The sequence below is a fragment of the Bacillus rossius genome, chromosome 12, assembly GCF_032445375.1.
Source record: "Bacillus rossius redtenbacheri isolate Brsri chromosome 12, Brsri_v3, whole genome shotgun sequence".
Taxonomy (NCBI): Eukaryota; Metazoa; Arthropoda; class Insecta; order Phasmatodea; family Bacillidae; genus Bacillus; species Bacillus rossius.
In genome coordinates this window covers 46,488,485-46,508,840 of record NC_086339.1, presented here as the reverse complement: position 1 = coordinate 46,508,840, position 20,356 = coordinate 46,488,485, and the positions used below count along the sequence as shown (strand labels likewise).

The following is a 20,356-nucleotide window of genomic DNA, read 5'->3' as shown; positions in this document are numbered from 1 at the left end:
GATCGTATGGTTACGAGACTGCATGACTAATTGGCGACGCGGCTACGATACTTCATGTCTCTAAATGACTACAATAGCACTATTCAGTGGTGAGAGTTAATTTATCTCATGCAAAGGTACTTGCTGCAAGTAGTTCCGCTTTTCAACATCAGATGACGTCTCGTGTTGCTTGCAGGTAAATAATATTTATTTCTTATATGCGGGATGCTCACTATCGATCGCATAAGAAGGATGACTTCGTTAGTCTCCAAGGAGAAGGAAGTTCGTCCTTCCTGCTAGTGCTCTCAGATTTCTCACGGTCCGCCATCTTGGATTGCGACGTTACGGCAACCATCTTTGATGGGTGTGACCTTGACCTTTGGCCGAAACCGCAGGAATGATCGCAAGCACTCGGATTAATCATCAAAATATTGTTAAGAATAATCAGGAGCACACGGAGAAAACCATCACAATATTGATAAGAATAATTAGAAGCACACGGAGAAAAACAACACACGTTTTCTTTGATATCATAAAATTACAGGAAAAAAATTTAAAAATAAAAAAATTAATAAAAAATTTAAAAAAATTTAAAAATACATAAACTGATTCTGCTAGCTTGTAAACTTATCATTGTTGAGCAAAGAAAACATGTGTCGTTTTTCTCCGTGTGCTTCTGATTATTCTTATCAATATTGTGATGGTTTTCTCCGTGTGCTCCTGATTATTCTTATCAATATAATATATCTAGATCATTTTAGACTCGTAGCCATGTGGCCTCATAGTCTCTTAGACTTGAAGAATTCTAGCCAAATATATTTAGAGTCAAAAGACTTTTGGAACCAAAAGACTGTTGGTGACAATGACTGATGGAGCCAATGAATATTGAAGTCAATGAATATTGGAGTCAATGTATATTGGAGTAAATGAATATTGGAGCCAATGAATATTGGAGCCAATGAATATTGGAGTCAATGAATATTGGAGCCAATGAATTTTGGAGCCTGTGATCATTCCGTTTCCTGCGTGTACGTTCCGTTTTCCTGCGTGTACGTTCCGTTTTCCTGCGTGTACTTTCTGTTTTCCTGTTTGTAAATTCCGTTTTCCTGCGTGTACGTTCCGTTTTCCTGCGTGAACATTCCGTTTTCCTGCGTGTACGTTCCGTTTTCCTGCGTGTACGATCCGTTTTCCTGCGTGTACGTTAAGTTTTCCTGCGTGTACATTCCGTTTTCCTGCGTGTACGTTCCGTTTTCCTGCGTGTACGTTCCGTTTTCCTGCGTGTACGTTCCGTTTTTCCTGCGTGTACATTCCGTTTTCCTGCGTGTACGTTCCGTTTTCCTGCGTGTACATTCCGTTTTCCTGCGTGAACATTCCGTTTTCCTGCATGTACGATCCGTTTTCCTGCATGTACGATCCGTTTTCCTGCGTGTACGTTCCGTTTTCCTGCGTATACCTTCCGTTTTCCTGCGTGTACATTCCGTTTTTCCTGCGTGTACGTTCCGTTTTACTTGGTGTACCTTCCGTTTTCCTGCGCGTACATTCCGTTTTTCCTGCGTGTACATTCCGTTTTCTGAGTGTAAATTCCGTTTTCCTGTGTGTATATTCCGTTTTCCAGCATGTACATTCCGTTTTCCAGCGTGTACATTCCGTTTTCCTGAGTGTAAATTCCGTTTTCCAGCGTGTACGTTCCGTTTTCCTGCGTGTACATTCCTTTTTCCTGTGTGTACTTTCTGTTTTCCTGTGTGTAAATTCCGTTTTCCTGCGTGTACATTCCGTTTTCCTGCGTGTACGTTCCGTTTTCCTGCGTGTACGTTACGTTTTCCTGCGTGTACGTTCCGTTTTTCCTGCGTGTACGTTCCGTTTTTCCTGCGTGTACGTTCCGTTTTTCCTGCGTGTACGTTCCGTTTTCCTGCGTGTAAATTCCGTTTTCCTACGTGTACATTCCGTTTTCCTGCGTGTAAATTCCGTTTTCCTACGTGTACATTCCGTTTTCCTGTGTGAACATTCCGTTTTCCTGCGTGTACGATCCGTTTTCCTGCGTTTACGTTTCGTTTTCCTGCGTGTACCTTCCGTTTTCCTGCGTGTACATTCCGTTTTACCTGCGTGTACGTTCCGTTTTACTGCGTGTACGTTCCGTTTTCCTGCGTGTACGTTCCGTTTTTCCTGCGTGTAGGTTCCGTTTTTCCTGCGTGTACGTTCCGTTTTTCCTGCGTGTACGTTCCGTTTTCCTACATGTAAATTCAGTTTTCCTGCGTGTACATTCCGTTTTCCTGCGTGAACATTCCGTTTTCCTGCATGTACGATCCGTTTTCCTGCGTGTACGTTCCCATTTCCTGCGTATACCTTCCGTTTTCCTGCGTGTACATTCCGTTTTCCTGCGCGTACATTCCGTTTTTCCTGCGTGTACATTCCGTTTTCTGAGTGTAAATTCCGTTTTACCTGCGTGTACGTTCCGTTTTACTGCGTGTACCTTCCGTTTTCCTGCGCTTACATTCCGTTTTTCCTGCGTGTACATTCCGTTTTCTGAGTGTAAATTCCGTTTTCCTGTGTGTATATTCCGTTTTCCAGCGTGTACATTCCGTTTTCCTGAGTGTAAATTCCGTTTTCCAGCATGTACGTTCCGTTTTCCTGCGTGTACATTCCTTTTTCCTGCGTGTACTTTCTGTTTTCCTGTGTGTAAATTCCGTTTTCCTGCGTATACGTTCCGTTTTCCTGCGTGAACATTCCGTTTTCCTGCGTGTACGATCCGTTTTCCTGCGTGTACGTTCCGTTTTCCTGCGTGTACATTCCGTTTTCCTGTGTGTACGTTCCGTTTTCCTGCGTGTACGTTCGGTTTTCCTGCGTGTACGTTCCGTTTTTCCTGCGTGTACATTCCGTTTTTCCTGCGTGTACGTTCCGTTTTCCTGCCTGTAAATTCCGTTTTCCTACGTGTACATTCCGTTTTCCTGCGTGAACATTCCGTTTTCCTGCGTGTACGATCCGTTTTCCTGCGTTTACGTTTCGTTTTCCTGCGTATACCTTCCGTTTTCCTGCGTGTACATTCCGTTTTTCCTGCGTGTACGTTCCGTTTTACTGCGTGAACCTTCCGTTTTTCTGCGCGTACATTCCGTTTTTCCAGCGTGTACGTTCCGTTTTACTGCGTGTACCTTCCGTTTTTCTGCGCGTACATTCCGTTTTTCCTGCGTGTATGTTCCGTTTTCCTGAGTGTAAATTCCGTTTTCCTGTGTGTATATTCCATTTTCCTGCGTGTACATTCCGTTTTCCTGAGTGTAAATTCCGTTTTCCAGCGTGTACGTTCCGTTTTCCTGCGTGTACATTCTTTTTTCCTGTGTGTACTGAGTTCATGGTCTATATGTCTGATATTGACATGACCCCGGTCTTGCGGTCCGTGCCTTTACGATGACGGTGCTGCCTTTTCGTTGTCGGTGCTTCCAAAATGTGCTGCCTTTTCGATGGCGGTGCTGTCTTTTCGTTGTCGGTGCTTCCAAATGAGCTGTCTTTTCGTTGGTGGTGCTGTCTTTTCGTTGGTGGTGCTGTCTTTTCGTTGGTGGTGCTGTCTTTTCGTTGTTGGTGCTTCCTTTTTTGTTGATTGCGCGTAGTACAAAATGTAGTGTTTGAATATTTACTAGTTTATCACCTCTTGGTGTTACTAAAATATTTTACAAGGTTACTTGGTCCTTTAGAATGTATAAAAATGTCACGATGGATTACGAAGGTCATGTGGTCCTGAAATGATTAGCCTATACGTCTGATAATGACATGATTCGGTCTCATGGACTGAAGGTAATTGATCTATATGTGTGGCTTTGTACATGAACGGCTTATATGTTATTCAGATTATTGAAAAATTAGACTTTCATAATAGGCTAATCGGCACTGATTTAATTCGTTGGTCCAGTATAATGACTTGAGTTGATTTTCGTAGAGTGAATGATTAATAAACTCCGCGAAAGGTAATGGAAAACAGAACCTAACATTTATTAAATATTTAGTTACAACTGTCTCTGGTCAAGAATCGAACCGTGGACAGGGATCCATCGATTCAATTTGTAAATTAATAATTGATTTTTTCGGAGACTATTGGAATTTTTCCCGCATTTCTAGCTAAATAATTACATGATTTCAAGATGGCGGCTAAATTTCAAGATGGTGGGCACCTCAGTAATTATAAATGATTACTGCACTGTAGCATGTTAGAATAAAACTAGCATGATGGTAAGACGAGTACACACAATATGGTGTCCTTCAGCAGACGAAAACATGATGGTGGCAATGACCACTAGCATGTACTGAACATAAAATGACGGATCCGTGATAAACATCAAGGTCAAGGTCAAATTTCAAGGTCAAGGTCAAAGTTTAAAGTCAAGGTCATAGTTCAAGGCCAAAGTCAAATTTCAAGGTCAGGGTCAAATTTCAAGGCCAAGGTCAAATTTCAAGGTCAAGGTCAAATTTCAAGGTCAAGGTCAAAGTTCAAGGTCAAGGCCAAAGGCCAAGGTCAATGATCAATGTCAACAGTTGAGGACAAAAGTATGGTGACCATATAATTATACTACATGGTATCGGCACACTCTAGCAGACGAAAACAAGATGGTGGTCTCCATCGGATGAAGACAAGATGGCGGACATGATGTCATACCAGTTGATGATATATACCTTGGTACTGGTGGTGGTAGATCAGTCTAGGTAGCTTTCATGGAGGAAGGATCGACCGTATACTCTCGTCAGGAATCGAACCAAGGACGTACATCGATATAATCAAACAGAATTCAAATACATTAATTTTTTGATGAATTTTGAAATTTTTCCCGATTTTCTAACATAAAAATTACGGATTTCCAAGATGGCGTCTAAATTTCAAGATGGTGACTAAATTTCAAGATGGCGACCATAACGATAATTGCAACATTAATAGGATCCAATATGGTGGTCGTAACGGAAAGTGTAAGAATGACATGGTACTCAACCAAGATGGCGGGTGTAACGAAATATGCAACATTTATATAATCCAAGATGGCGACCTTAACGATAACTGCAACAGTGGTTTTTAATATTTTTTAATTCGATCAAATAATTTTTTTAATGATTTTTAAATTTTTTCCCGATTTTCTAACATAAAAATTGTGGATTTTCAAGATGGCAGCCGTAACGGAAATTGCAACGGTGACGTCATAATCCTAAAAGAGGCTTAACTGAGGCAAAAGACATTTGTGGTTTTTCGAAATCCTAATTTTTCCTCGAAACGGGAATTTTTCCCTCGAAAACGGGAAATTTTGAGTCATTTTGAGTCATTTTTGAGGAATTTTGAGGAATTTTGAGGAATTTTGAGTCAAAGATGGCCGCCGTGACGTCAGAATCCAAGATGGCGGACACCGGCACCGGCACCACATCCTGCATCCTGATCCAGTACCGGCCAATATATACTACTTACATAACATCCTATATGTTAGCCAATATATATAAAAAATATCGATTTAACATTTTCTCATATTCCACGCGGCGAAAATATTTTGAACCGTTTTAACTTAATGCATCCAGCATTGAATGTCTTAATTAATTTCTTATTATGCCTACTTAGGTATTTATGCAATTATTTTTGATCTTCAAACACTATATTTTATTTATTGTGTGTACCTATAACAAGGTGAAAATATATTGTAATATAATAGAACGATCAAATCAATATAAAATTTATAAAAAATAAAAGCCATGGTAATAAGTTTGTATGGGTGTTAAGCATTTCAAAGATAGAACTAAACTGAAATGTGTAAATTTTGACAAAAAATAATACTGCAGATATCATTGTAATAATAATATAATAACATACAAAAATATCATATTTATGTTCATAACAATACGAGAACGCTTTCAGAAGAACTTGGGCCCAAATTGCAGTTCATTCATCCTAATTTCCGTTTGCCTTATCTTCCCTGAATCAATCCACGCAATAGTTTGGTATTTGTTCTGTACTCACAGTCGGTTGCTGACTTGCAAAGGGTTTTGTCCGTCTCTGATGACGGGGTGTCAACTAAACGTGAAACAAACAATAAAAACAGGATACAACCTGCAATAAAATAATTCAATGTTATGGAATACTATGTGGTGTTTATATCCTGTTGACAACACCAATTCTTTGCTTAATTTGTGATTTTTGTCTTTTGGGTAATTTTTAGTTTTCTTTTACAGAAAAAGAGCTTAGCAATGGCGTATGTCCAAAAGCTTACATCAAGTCAATTCAATAAAATAATATATTATGAATTATTATTTAACTTTAATATTATCTTTCCATAAGAATATTAAGTGCAAATAGTCTAATAATGAAATAACATGTTTGTATAAAACATAAACATACAACTGATTTGCTGGAAACAATGATTTATACTCGCCTTGTCAAAATTTTTGCATGAATTAAAAGTGCATTAAAAATACATTGCCACTATGACTATAGACCGGAAAAATTCGCGGATTCAATTCACGATATGCTAGAATCCAAACAACTGTACCTTCATATTGCTTCTGTGATTGGCTTACAGTTTATCTGAAGGACTTTGAGCCAATGGAAAACCTTCAACCAAAAAAGTATCGAATCGCAAGCGTCCCAGTCGACATGTGTCACGAGTCAATAGCCAATGAGCAGGTGGCAATTGCCTGAGTATGTAGGGGGTTGTGGAGTCTATCCTAGAGGTCATCGAAAGCGCGAATTTCTCCGGTCTCTAACTATGACTTGTTCTGGACCCAGGTTTCCTGGGTAGCAACGAAGCCACTGTAAAACACGAGAATGCCTGGTACTGCCGCCAGGGGAATGTGCGCAGTGACCTCACGCAGGTGGTGACTGTGACGTGTGCGGCAGTGACGTCACGCAGGTGGTGACTGTGACGTGTGCGGCAGGTGAACCTGGTGCCGAGCTGCGAGGAGCGCACCTTCCACCGCACGTCCGTGCAGCGCGACACCAGCGACCCCTGGTTCGACCAGAAGTTCTCCTTCGAGGTGCTGGACGGTGACCTGGACAAGCGCGTGCTCGTGTCCGTGTGGCACCGCGACAAGGACCGCAGGTACTGCCCGCCCCTCTCGCTCCGTGGCCTCTGTTTCCTGTGCAGCCATGACCAACACTAGTGTTGAACATGTTCTTAAACCCCTGTGCAACTTAGCCATCCCTTTATTACATGCTCGTGAAACATGGACTGGAGGTAGATACTGTACTTGACTCTTTTGGACTTGCATCTGTTTCCCGTGCAGCCATAACCCATATTTGTGATCCAGAGTCAGTAAAGCTGCTGTGCAGCGTAACCAAATCAAAATTGTATCATTGGGAAGGATGTCAAGTAGAGCCAGAGCAGAGCCTGTTGTGACGCGACCTCTAACCCGTCTCCAGGTTGCCATCTCAAGGGTTCTGCCTGCCCATTTTCACCACCTTTATTTTGTACAGAAGCAGGAAAGCTGTAATGGCGACGCGGGGCATGTTCAAGCACAGCTAGTCGCCCTTACGCGCAGGACAGTGAGCGGACGAGCATCTTTTTCATGCGATTCCGGAAACTTATTATTATTTCATAGTTGAAATAAAAAAGTTTTTTTTTTTTTTCAAGAATTTAAGTTGGTTCTGTTAATTTGAATTTACTTACAGTGTTTAGAGACATAGCATTTTGGTTACGTTAAAGTTCTTTACACAAACGTAATACGTCTTGAAAATTGTCATCCAGCATATTCTATTTTAGTTTTTGTAAGGCTCCTAAAACTCCCATTGAAAATAATTATGAATATAACAAACACCTAATTTAATATATACGAAATATTTATCAAAAATTCAATTACAAGAATATTGTGAAAATGACAATTATTTCTGATGTATAGCATATATATTTAAATATATATGAAGTTATAAAACTATATCCGTCAAAAAATAGTTTTTAATGAAAAACCTCTTGAAAAACTACATTTCATGGGCATTGTCCTATTAAATATTTTTAAATTAATTGTTATGACAAACTCACATAACAAAAATTTATATATGGTGTTAAATTGAATATTTAATTACTTTGGAAATTGAATCAATCAAATCCGAAACGTAAAAGAATGATTAGAAATTCACAAATAATTTTTTTTTTCATAACTTCTAGTGCCATCTTTTGGTGAAAAATTTTAATGCATTTCTTAACAGATTATATAATGTATATACATATATATGCGTGTATATATGAAAGTGTTGCTGTGTGGTAAACAGCAAGTGCGGCTACCTGCAGAGTGCCGGCCTGACTCCTGGTGGGCGATTTGCCGCCGCACACTGGCATTCTGTGGGCAGACTGTCTCACAGCGTTACATTATGCCAGTGAGTCAGTGTATTAATTTTTATTTATATCGGAGATTGATTAACTACGACACAGTGTGACCGATAATCATGAATGTTGAGACACCGAAGTGTTTTTTCATGGATAAAGTCCGTTTTTTTTTTGTAAATCTCCACTAAATTACGCTGCATCGCATCAACTTCCATATCATTCAACAAATCGTCATAGATAAATTCATTCTTTTAACATAAGAAAATCATATGTCATAGACATACAAACTGTATGTGTCATTTCTCTATGACAGCCACACAGTCATATAGTAAGGTTTGGCAACTTCCTATCCTTCTACTTGGCGAGACACGTCCTCTTAGTGGAGCTCGCAGCGGCTAGCGAAATAAAGGCGCTAATTACCGTTTAGTTTTGAAATTCATAATAGATGGTGTTGCTTTGAATTTTAAACTCGCTCTCGTTTGATGCGTCCGTCACGTTTTGCCTAGGTGTCTTCTAGGATCTTGATAATTTCTTTTCGGATGGATCTGTATTCTTTCTTTCTTAAACAATTGACTTCGCTGTGTTTTGGATAAAGCTGATTTTGTTATTTATAGATCCAGATTGTGTCGAAACAACACAGTTGTCTCGTACAAACTGTTTTTATTTATATCAATATTGACACCTAATTAATATTTATATAATTTTTGTTTATATAATTATTACGTTCTAGATGGTATACGTGCCTGTGAAACTATAGACTATATGCATACACGTAGTTCTGCAACAGTTCATTTGTCTAGACCAGGGGTCAGCAACCTTTCGAGTCGGAAGAGCCAAAAATTACAATTTACAAAATTTCAAAGTTTTTAAAGAGCCACAAAAATTTTTCTTGCCAAAAATAAAGAGTACTTGCATAAATAGTTTTTGATAAAAAAACTAATCTATTTATTCATAAGAAAAATGTATTCATATATAAGTAGTGTTTTTTCACAACAAATTAGATAATATATATGGTCTTATTAGATAATCACTTATTATATTAGTAAAATATTAAAACAATTAAACACTAACTTACAGCACTAACTTGTACTTCAATAACAATTAATTGCGCAAACACATTCAATGGGAGCGTTGTCTTTGCATGGTTTTAGAAAGTATGGATAAATTTGGCTCATAACTTGTTTTAAATTTCAAACACGACTCTAAACTTTCATTTGTTAGTTGGCGTCTTTCTTTACTTTTAATTATATTCATGCTAAAGAACGCTTGCTCGCACGAATATGTCGATCCGAAGATAGTCAGCACTCCAAATGCCAAATTCTTCACCTCACTGTAGCAATTAGGAAGACTATTCCATGCTTAGAATATAAGTGCCTCAACTCGCGGCATTTATTTTAAAGCTGTCCACTTTTGTTGCGTTACGTACATACATTTCTGGACCTCTAACTCTTCCAACTTGCTTTTCAACTCTGTAAATTTTCCACTCCACAAAGCTTTACTTTTTAAATCAATCAATTGCATTTCTAGAGATCCAGTATCAACTCCAAATGGCTCAATGTGGATTTCGTTACCATTTATGTTGAGAGGATTTACTATGAATGCTAGAGTGGTTTTGTTGGTTTTGAATTGTTGAAATCTGTCAGAATTTTTTTTTTATAACTGTGCTGAAGTATTTCGTGTCAACAGTTGCACTGGTTTTATCGCGATATTTCTTAGAAATTAAAAATGAAGTAATTTACCGCTCTGAATATCTTCTGCAAAAATAATTAATTTTTCTTCTAAACTAAACAATTCTTCTACCAAAACATAGTCTGGGTTTCCCTTTCCTCGCAGTTTTAGATTCAGATCATTTAATTTCGCTGTGATATCCACCATAAAGTAAAATTTTTGCAACCATTTGCCATCCTCTAATTCAGGGTGATTAGTGCCTTTTTCATTGAGGAATGAATTTATTTCATTCAAGCACAAAGCAAAACGTTTCAACACCTTACCTTTGGAAAGCCATCGCACTTTATTGTGAAGAAGGAGGTCGGAATACTGAGTCTCCATTTCGTTTAAGAATTCTTTAAACTGACGATGGTAGAGTGCTTTTGACAAGATGCTGTTAACAATCATGATTACCAAATTCATGACCTCAACTATTTTGGCTGGAAATGTTTGGGCACAAAGTGCTTCTTGGTGTATTATGCAATGAAACGTAAGAATTTCGTGGTTTATTTTGCTCTGAAGAATCGTTGTTGTACCTTTATTTTTCCCGTCATACTTCTGGCTCCATCAGTTGCTATTGAAACGATTTTATTTTTAATCGATCTTATTATCTTCGAGGCATTTTTGCACGGCATTCGCTATATCTTCCCCTCTAGTTTGTCCCGAGAGTGGTAGCAATCCTAGAAGTTCTTATTTTGGACCTTGGGAAGACATATACCTAACAAAAAGGGCAATTTGTACCGTGTCTTTTATGTCGCAAGACTCATCTATAGCAAGTGATAAGGCAGAAGCCAGTTGAATGTCTTCCACCTGCAAATATGTTACATTTGAAGACATTTTTGCTATTTTGTTTTGTACTGTTTTAGCGGATAGAGGCAAATCTTTGATTTTTTTTCAAGATTTCTGGTTTGTTTTTGAAATCACGAAACAGTTCTTCAGATGCACGTATGAAGCAATCTTTGGTATACTCACCATCTGTGAATGGTTTGCCTTTTTTTGCGATTTCTAGTGATACCGCGAAGCTTGCCGGATTAACATTACTTGTAGATTGCGTCCAGTTACTTAACATGGAACTTGATTGCTGTTTTTTTTTTGTTTTTGGAGCTCGTCGACAGCTTTTTTTCGTTCTTCACCGACGGACCACAGAACAAGGAGGGAGATATAGAAGTGCGACTGATATGTTGGAAACTGAAACCATGTTTGCGCGTCAAGTGGCGCTATCAGTTGGGTGGGCCCGTAAGTACTAGTAAAACGAAAACCTCAGGCGGATGGATAGCTTTAAATTGATAATATAAATGGTTGATGACATATTGTTTAGTAAAATATAACAAGCGTGGAAAAAAAACAGGCTTACTACTAGTTTGATAAAAAAGTATTTTTTGTATAAATGACCTGGTGATGCAGTATTTCTGGTACGGAACTAAAGAGCCGCAGCTTCACATCCAAAGAGCCGCATGTGGCTCGCGAGCCGCAGGTTGCCGACCCCTGGTCTAGACCCCTCTGGAAGAGAATGAAATATGTTATTCACTCTTTAATACAGAGTATGGCAATGTAAAACGATTTTATTTTAAAAAATATTTTTGACGTGAGAACGTCTAATAAATCGATGAACGCCGGCTGCACGCACGAAAAAGGGTCCCGTTACGCACATTGTCCCGTTACTCGGTGTCCCGTTGCGCTCATTGTTCCGTTACGCTGTGTCCCGTTACACTCATTGTACGCTTGCGCCGCATCTACCTCTCTTCCACTCGATTGGCCTATGCGTCCGAGGAGAAGAAAGACAGCGGCAGCACACAACTTACATCTACACGTGAACTGTTTCGTCGACTGTTTATAAAGTGAAGTGAAAAGTTAATGTGGTTTTCATTGCTTATTACAACAACAATTTCGGCAATAAAGGTTACTTATTACCGCATTTTAAAAATCTGATTACTAGTATAATTTCAAGTATTTATTCTTTTATTATTAAAATAAAAATTATTAAATTTTATTCATAAAAGTATGCAATCATTTCATCAAAGTTTTGTTATGACGTCACGTTAAACTATCGTCCGTAAACCGACTTTACAGACAACCAATTTTTTTTTAGGATATTAACAGTTTAATTATTATGTTTGAGTTCTAGTCTGCTACTGCTGGTAATGTTTATCAGCGTATCAGCCAGCCAATGGGAGGACAGCATTTTTAAACTATGTTAATTTAGGTTAGCTTAAATTAAGAAATTTTGGCGTAGTAAGTGACGCCATCGTAAAAGAACATGTAAAAGTTTTGTGCCAGAAACTAATCAGTTTTCAGTTTGGCAATTTTGTAGCATCCTTCGCACAAAGGCGGATAAAAACTTTTACGTACTATGGATAAGTAAATTGATTAAGGCAATTCCTTACGGGAATTTAAGAAGAAAATTTTTGTGAATAAATAATATATAAATAAGATTACCCGGTATGTCTGTATCTGCGACCATTTTATATGCTTATATTTGTGAACAGAGCTGACGCCTACGCTTTAGAAAATTGTATAAACGTAATTGAATCGGTGTTTAAGCATTATTTTGAATCAAGATTGCTTAAGAATTTATCATGCACCAAATAATATTTCAAAATTAAAATATTTAATTAAAATATATAACATACAGAACGTCAGAACACTCGTGACCTCAGTGATTACTGATTTGAAGTAACAGGGAATGTGTTTACTGGCTAAACTATCTAGTCGGACGTATGGAATCCTACCAAACTTAAAAATACAATTTGCAATTATTGTAGGTTTTACTGTCAAAACAGTGTACGTTTCAAACAGAGCGAAACTGGTGAATTTGTATTTAATTCGTTTCAAAAGACATTTCTTTGTGTTCTGTCCGCGCCTTAACTCCCGTATATTTAACCAGAGACATACTAGTACAGGACAGGGTAAATGGTGTGTGTGTATATATATATATATAATTTATAACAGGATAACTCAAGTTAAATTCATTTTTATATGTTAATGCGCTGTTTTAATTATGTACAAAGCAAGCTCACATCAACCAAATAAAGGTGCATAAAATAACTAAGTGGAGATTAATGATATACATATACATATATTGGTGACAAACTTGCAGGCAGTACTACTACATATTTTGACGCATGAACACAAGCATAACCAGTGAAAGTAACCAGTAATCGGAAACAGATAACACCACACTACTACAAGGAGATAAAGGTGATAGTTTCGACGCTGCAACTCGGAGACGAGGTAGACCTGTGTCGAGCGCGGGCCACGCCGGGTCTGCAGAGACCGTCGCGACCTGACCGGGCAGACTTGTCCCAACATGTCGCCCCTGGAGAGCGCCTGCCCGCGGCGCCTCGCTGGTGCAGCCCTACCCGGGCACACACGGACGATAGTTTAACGTGACAACGTCATAACAAAACACTGATGAAATGATTGCATACTTTATGAATAAAATTGAATCATTTTAATTTTAATAATAAAAGAATAAATACTTGAAATTATACTAGTAATCAGATTTTTAAAATGCAAGAATAATTAACTTTTATTGCCGAAATTGTTGTTGAAATAAGCAATGAAAACCACTTTAACTTTTCACTTCACTTTATAAACAGTCGAGTGGAAGAGAGATAGATGCGGCGCAAGCGTACAATGTGCGTAACGGGACACTTTTTCGTGCGTGCATACGGCGTTCATCGATTAATTAGACGTTGTAACGTCAAAGACAACGTGATTTGAAAACCACTCAAGATATCCGAGTGGGGGTCTGCTGACGAAAAGTATTTAAGAGTTCGCTGAAGGCCGAAAAGTACCTTTGATCCGCATTGAGTTTTTAAACTGTATTTATTAGAAGAGTTAAAATTGCTAAAAACGCATGTTTCCAGAGTAAGTTTTAGTTTGTAAAACAACCGGTGCAGATTCTTGAAAGCACTTAAGGGATTTGCACTACATTTTTATCTTCGTTTCCCCGCAATGTAATGTTGCGGTCACCGCTCATACGCACTGAGAGAAGACTGCGCGCCAGTCCAGAGGAGACACCGCGCTAGAAGCACCAGCGAGCGTCGCGCTTATCATCCCGCCTCACTGACACACACACACTCCTGAGGAGGCGGGGCCCTTAACTAATGAGCGGTTGTAAAGGCCTAGGATCTCGGCAACGCCCTTCCTCGTCGGCGACCATCCATCACACGTGACAGCATCGCGGGCCGTGTGTCCCAATAAACCTTACTGTGCTTGTAAATATTAATAATAACCTGCTAGGTACAATGCCTACTTAAACCACTGACATCCGGTGTAATTTCTTCATCTGTACAGTACCTCCTTAATTCATACATTTATCAACACAATCAGTGGCACGTGAGATAAGCAAATACACTTCGTTTTCTTATAACATAATGTTTGATTCATATTTTTCACAATTGAATAGTTATCCCGAAGAGAGATCTAACAGACAAAAATGTGAAAAATGTATTTAATGTTGAATAGTGATCTATGTATGCAACTAATGTACAAAGCCCAATTCCTATATGTGAAATTTTTGTTGCTCTTGAAAAGTTGGCATTCCAGTAAAAACAGATCTAACTGTAGCAAAGTTTTTCTTTTTTACAATATAAATGTGTGGGTTGGATCCATATTCTAGGTAACTATTCAATTGTGTAAAATGAATAAATCAGAGAGCGAAACTATTCTCGCAGAAAAACAAGGAAGTTACCAATCCAGTGTAGAAGCAAGTAGTCCTGGTGACCCGTGTTCGCGCCAGGCCCAGCTGCAGAGAAACTTCACCATTCAGCCTGTAAACCAAACGGAGGGGGGGATATTTGTTGGTGAGTAAAGTCTTAGCTCTTGGTGTAAGTGAATGGAACGGAAGTCTCGTGGAACGGAAATGTGTAACTATGATGCTGCCATCTGTGGCGGATGGTGCAAACGAAAGCTCACAAAGCCACAGAGGAACTTTAAAATTATTCAATGTTTAATTAATTTTAACACGACGGGTAGTATTTAAAAAAAAACAATTCTTATCGAAAATCAGGTCCAAAACCAGGGGTTTAGTATTTTTTTTAAAAGTCTTTTCGCTTTTATCGGAGCTGTTTCATTATGTAGTTTAAAATTTCTCTAAGGGGTAATCCAATTTTTAGATAGTAAACGTGGCGACCGTGCTTATCTGTGCGCGTCATGGCGGCAAGCCACTTTTACCATTCAGTCGGCGAATTCTAGCAGCAGGTACGTCAAGTACGTGTGATTCGCGTTCAGAAATGTGTTTGAAAACACATTTTGCTTATATTAATCACGCTCGGAATTATTTTTTTAAATAATCCCACTGTTGTGTCCAAGGCTCGAGGTTAGTATTATCAGTTTGTTTGTAACATGCAAACACGTGATTTTGCTCGTTACTGAGGTAAGATTTTATACATCACTCGCTCACATTTTTTTTTAAAATTTCCTAGCTCTGGAAACTAATTAAAAATTACGAAGCACTTTTCATTAAAATGCAGACCTTATTTTTGTAGGTGTCTCGTGGCAAACAGTAAGTTGCACAAGCAGTATCTTTGTGAGATATACTAGTTTGACACCAAAACTTTTGTAGCATCTCAACCGCTCGTTCATAGCATTGAGCTGGAAACTTCGAGATAAACAGCTAGATTCATCTAACTTAACAGGCATACTGGCACATTCAACTGTATAAACCTGCCAAAGGTGGTGATTCTGTCCTTTAAGTGTGAAAATCTATGTTGATGTAAAATTCTCTCTAGTTAGGATTTGGGGGCCAAGCCCCCAACGAGTAAAGTGGGTATTTTTAAATTTTGCACAAATAAAAATGATCACTAAAAATTAGTAAAATAAAAAGGAACAGTTCTCTGATAGGTATACAAGGGAAAATTAATCTAGCGTCAGTACCAGTAACTGAACAAATAATGTTTTAAAAAATGTTATTATATGGTAATTACAGCCTACATTACTTTTGTCCCTATATTGAAAGTCATTTTGTTCCTCAAAAAAATTATTTCTATCAGTATATCGCTAATATTTTTTCATAAGTTTACTTTTTTAATACCTAAGCTAGGTATTAAAGCTTTTCTCTCGCTACCATGATTACACGTATGTAACCATGTAAAATATCCCCCCCCCCCCCCTTGTACCAGGAAACTTTATACATATGCGATAAATCACTCAAGCCAAATTCTTGGGCTTCTCTCTCAATTTAGGCTAAATTAAAGAGTTTGGGAATTGTTAAGGGATTTATCGTAGTTAGCTTTGTAACTTATGAATCCACCCTGGCGTGCAGAGTCTGCTACAAGCGGAATGAAAAGAATAATGTCGAGAAAGATGAAAGGTGAGAACTTATGAGCTGAGTTATTTTATTAAGTTCGCGCTTCTAATTAATGTTAAAGTTCTGAATAAAAAAACTTGATTCCAAAAGTCTGTAATGATGTCAGGGCTATAAAAACATTAACCACTTAAAATTTAACAGTGTTTTTTAGACTTTTACGATGCATTAAAAATGTGTTCATAAAATGTTTACGCCAACGGGTTGAACGCAAATAAATTTTCGAACTTATACTGACCAGTGATAGCAAACATTTTGGTGTTAGGGTGGTTTGTTATTATGTAAGGCTTAATGCTTGTTCTTAAACGCCATGTTGGTTACTTTTATTTTCTTAACGTAAGTATTATTAAAAGGATATTGCTGTAAATGTATTAATGTAGATCTCTTACATGTTATGTGTCTTCTCAAATTGTCACTAGACATCTACTGAACGTTATTAACAATCAGTTAAACGTCATAAAATTATGGTAATTCAAACGCTACCTGAAATTTAACCTCTATAAGATTACCTTTAGCTTCTTTATAAATTTTAAAAAATATACATAAAAGTTCTGAACCTTATTTTGGGATTTAAATTCTTGATATATTTCAGAATTTAATACCTCAAATAAGTTATGTATATTCGTGTCAAATGAATAATAAAAAATACATTATATACGTTAATTATTAACTTTATACTTCGCTTCTCTAATACGGTTTGTTATCATTTTAAGTACGCAGCCAAAAAGATAAAATTGGGATTTTGACAGCTGAAATGGCAAAACGTTTTTAATTAATTTTTTTAATTTAATGACAATAATGTCACTTTGAAGGTCCTAATAAACGTTATTATACATGTAAATATCAATTATAACTCTTGTTACGTAAAAAGCTTACTTAAACCAGTTACATCCGGTGAACTTTCTTAATTTGTACAGTACCTCCTTATTCATTTATAAACACAGTCAGTAGCATGTGAAATATGCAAATACACTTAGTTTTCTGGTAACCTAATACTTAATTAATATTTCTCACAAATGGTGTAAAATGAATAAATTACAGAGCAAAACTAAACTAGCAGAAAATCAAAGAATTTACCAATCCAGTGTAAAAGTAAGTTGCTGAAGGAAACAGAGAAATTAGCTGGCAATGAAAGTAAATAATCTAAAAATCCAGAAGGATAAATTAAATATTAAAAACATTTTGTTTCAAAATTTTATGCAATTGCTTATAATTTGATTCTTTTAAGTTTATTATGGAAATAAAATTTCGTTAGACATGTTTAAATTGGTAAAGATTATTTAATGAAAATGAGTTACACAAATTTTAATCCTCTTAAAATTTTTTTCACCGTTTGCTGAAAAACATTTTTAAATTAAAATTTTATCAACTGGCGCCATCAAAGAAATTAAGATTATGTGATGGTTTGCAGATAATGTTTACCAGCGTAAACATAATTTTTAAAGATATATATATATATATTATATATTGACTCTTAATTTCACTATGAACATCACTGAGCAACTTGTGTGTGTGTGTGTGTGTGTGTGTGTGTGTGTGTCGTGTGTCAATTCTCACTTGGGAGATATTGTAGTGAACCGTCAGTTTTCCGAATTTCGAAATTTCGAAAATGCGGTGGATCTATCAATAGTTAATCGATTTTTTTTTAGATTCTTCACCTTTTTCAGCTTTTGCATTGCGTCTATCACCCATCGAATACCTTTTATGTATTTTTTTATTTAACGTTTACTTTCAAGAAATACTCAAATTTAACTTCACGCTTGCCCCAAATCACACCTCAAGCAAAATTATTTATTTTCATAGTGTTTGCATGTATGATTATATTGTATGTGCGATACAGATGATATGACCATTTGGCAGTCATATTGGTCAACAGTGGCTTAAAATTTAACTTAAGAAAACCCTGTGTTATATCTGTTGCAAATAACAACAGTTATAATATTTAATATTATAATGATTTTTATAATTATTTTATATTATTTTATTTAAATGTGTCACTTTTATAGTTAATTTATTAAGATTAGGTAAAATACACTACATTATCATATTTGATTTTGGTTACATTTACATATGCCAAATATGCGAAATATGATGAGAAAATACAAAGATTTATCAAATAATTTAACCTACACACATAGTATTTTCGTATTTCTTTAAAATCTAGCTTGCAAAAAGCGAACCTAGTCTTGGAGTCTTCAGATTCATGTTATGTTATTGATGACGTGCTGGTTTGCACTTAAAATTACTTTAATGTTCGAGCTGACGTCAGCTGCGCAGTTAGTTGAAGCTCTTACTTCGTTGCGAGATGTATTGGGTTAGAATCCAAGTTAGGAATGGGGGTTTGTGGGGTTTTGAAATGTAAGATAAGGTTTAGTTTGGTGTGTAGTCGTCAACTCCCACCCCTTATCGCCATCCTACTTCCAGCCACTATCAGACTCTGGGAGTGTGAACAAGGGAGAATTGTTAAGTGGAAGGAAGAAAGTGAGTTACGGCACGCGAACTTAGTCACGTAAAGCTTAATCTGTGGACAGCGGTGGGCACTTTACTTCGCCACGCCAGAGCAAACGAAGTGACGCTGTGTCAGTTGTCACTGAAGTGTCAGTGACATGTCACTGAGCACGCGCGTGCTCCCTCATCAGAGCGCGCACTTCTACAGGCTGAGCTGTCTGAGCGCGGCGCAGCCATCAAACTGGCATCCCAATAAATATGACGTATTTACGTCAAAAATGCTAGATCTAAGCTTCAGTGAATCTTGCCTAGGCTAGCCGCTGATGAAATGCAGGGGGTGGACGTACTGGGGAGGGATAGGAGAGATATATAATACAGACGAGGTATCAGCGAAAGCAGCATTATCTTTGAAATATTTGTGCAATGGGAGTGCATGACTTGATGTAAGCTTTTGGACATACGCCAAAACTAAAAAATACCCAAAAGACAAAAACACAAATTAAGCAAAAAATTGTTGTTGTCAACAGGATATAAACACCACATAATATTCCATAACAGGAATATGGTCAACAAACAAAGAAACACAAAGAAAAATGGACTAAGAGACGGAAAAAAAACCCACAAATGATGACAGCACTAAAATATTGAACCCAAAAAATTTCTGCACAACAGTTGAAACGAGACAAAAACACGACAAAACGAAAAGACGAAACAAACACAATACTTTTCCAAAACAGAAGAGAACGAAAGAAAAAAACACTATTGATGACAGCACAAAAATATTCTATTTTTGGCTTAGCAAGTTGAGCTGTTACAGCACCTGTAATCAATCATTAACCACTAAATCAGCTATGAATATTTGAGAATTATAATGAAACTGACAAAATCACTTGGTTTTATACATACATTTTTAATACAATTTTTTTTACGTAATAACTTCTTATAATTCGAAGAACGCCGGCTGCACGCACGAAAAAAATGTCACGTTCCGCCTGAGCAGAGCGTGCAAGAACCGGCCAACCACCGTGCGAGAAAATCTTCTATAATATCAAAAAAAGTTAAGGCAGGCTTTTTACTAATTGTTCGTGATTATATTTAAACAAATTATTTAAATTAGTTTTGCAAAAAACTGTAAATAATATTTGAAAATTAAAAAAAAAAGTATGCAATTTTTTAATCAATGTTTTCTTATGACGTTATCACGTAAAATTATCGTCCGTAAACTGACTTTACAGACAACCCCCTTTATAAAATACCCTCCGGAACTGAACTCTGGCATCCGCCACTGACGCCGCGTGTGCTGGCGGGAGCGCTCCCCGTGTGCTGAAGTGGCGCGGTGCTGAAGTGGCGCGGTGCTGAAGTGGCGCGGTGCTGAAGTGGCGCGGTGCTGAAGTGGCGCGGTGCTGAAGTGGCGCGGTGCTGAAGTGGCGTGCGCCAGAGAGGTCTCGACTGCCAGCCGCAGGGGAGGTGGCTGGCACGAGTGGCTTGTGTCGTCGCTACTCGCCAGCAACACCGCCGCTGTCTGGTAGCTGCCTCTTCACTCGCGGGTAGAGAACACATCATGCACTCTCAGCCGTTTGCTCCGCACGTAGGGTGGCAGCTGTCCCTTGCACCAGAGACCAGCCACTACCGCCAGGCC

General features: G+C 37.7%; 1 protein-coding gene across 1 annotated transcript in view; it reads left to right on the top strand.

The window, feature by feature from the left end:
* The window catches only part of LOC134537975 (uncharacterized), a 433,777-nt gene that overhangs the window by 92,765 nt on the left and 320,656 nt on the right, over positions 1-20,356 (top strand). Inside the window, exon 7 of the mRNA XM_063378994.1 lies at positions 6,868-7,031. Within this exon, the coding sequence (XP_063235064.1) occupies positions 6,868-7,031 (164 nt within the window). The remainder of the gene's footprint in view (positions 1-6,867; positions 7,032-20,356) is intronic.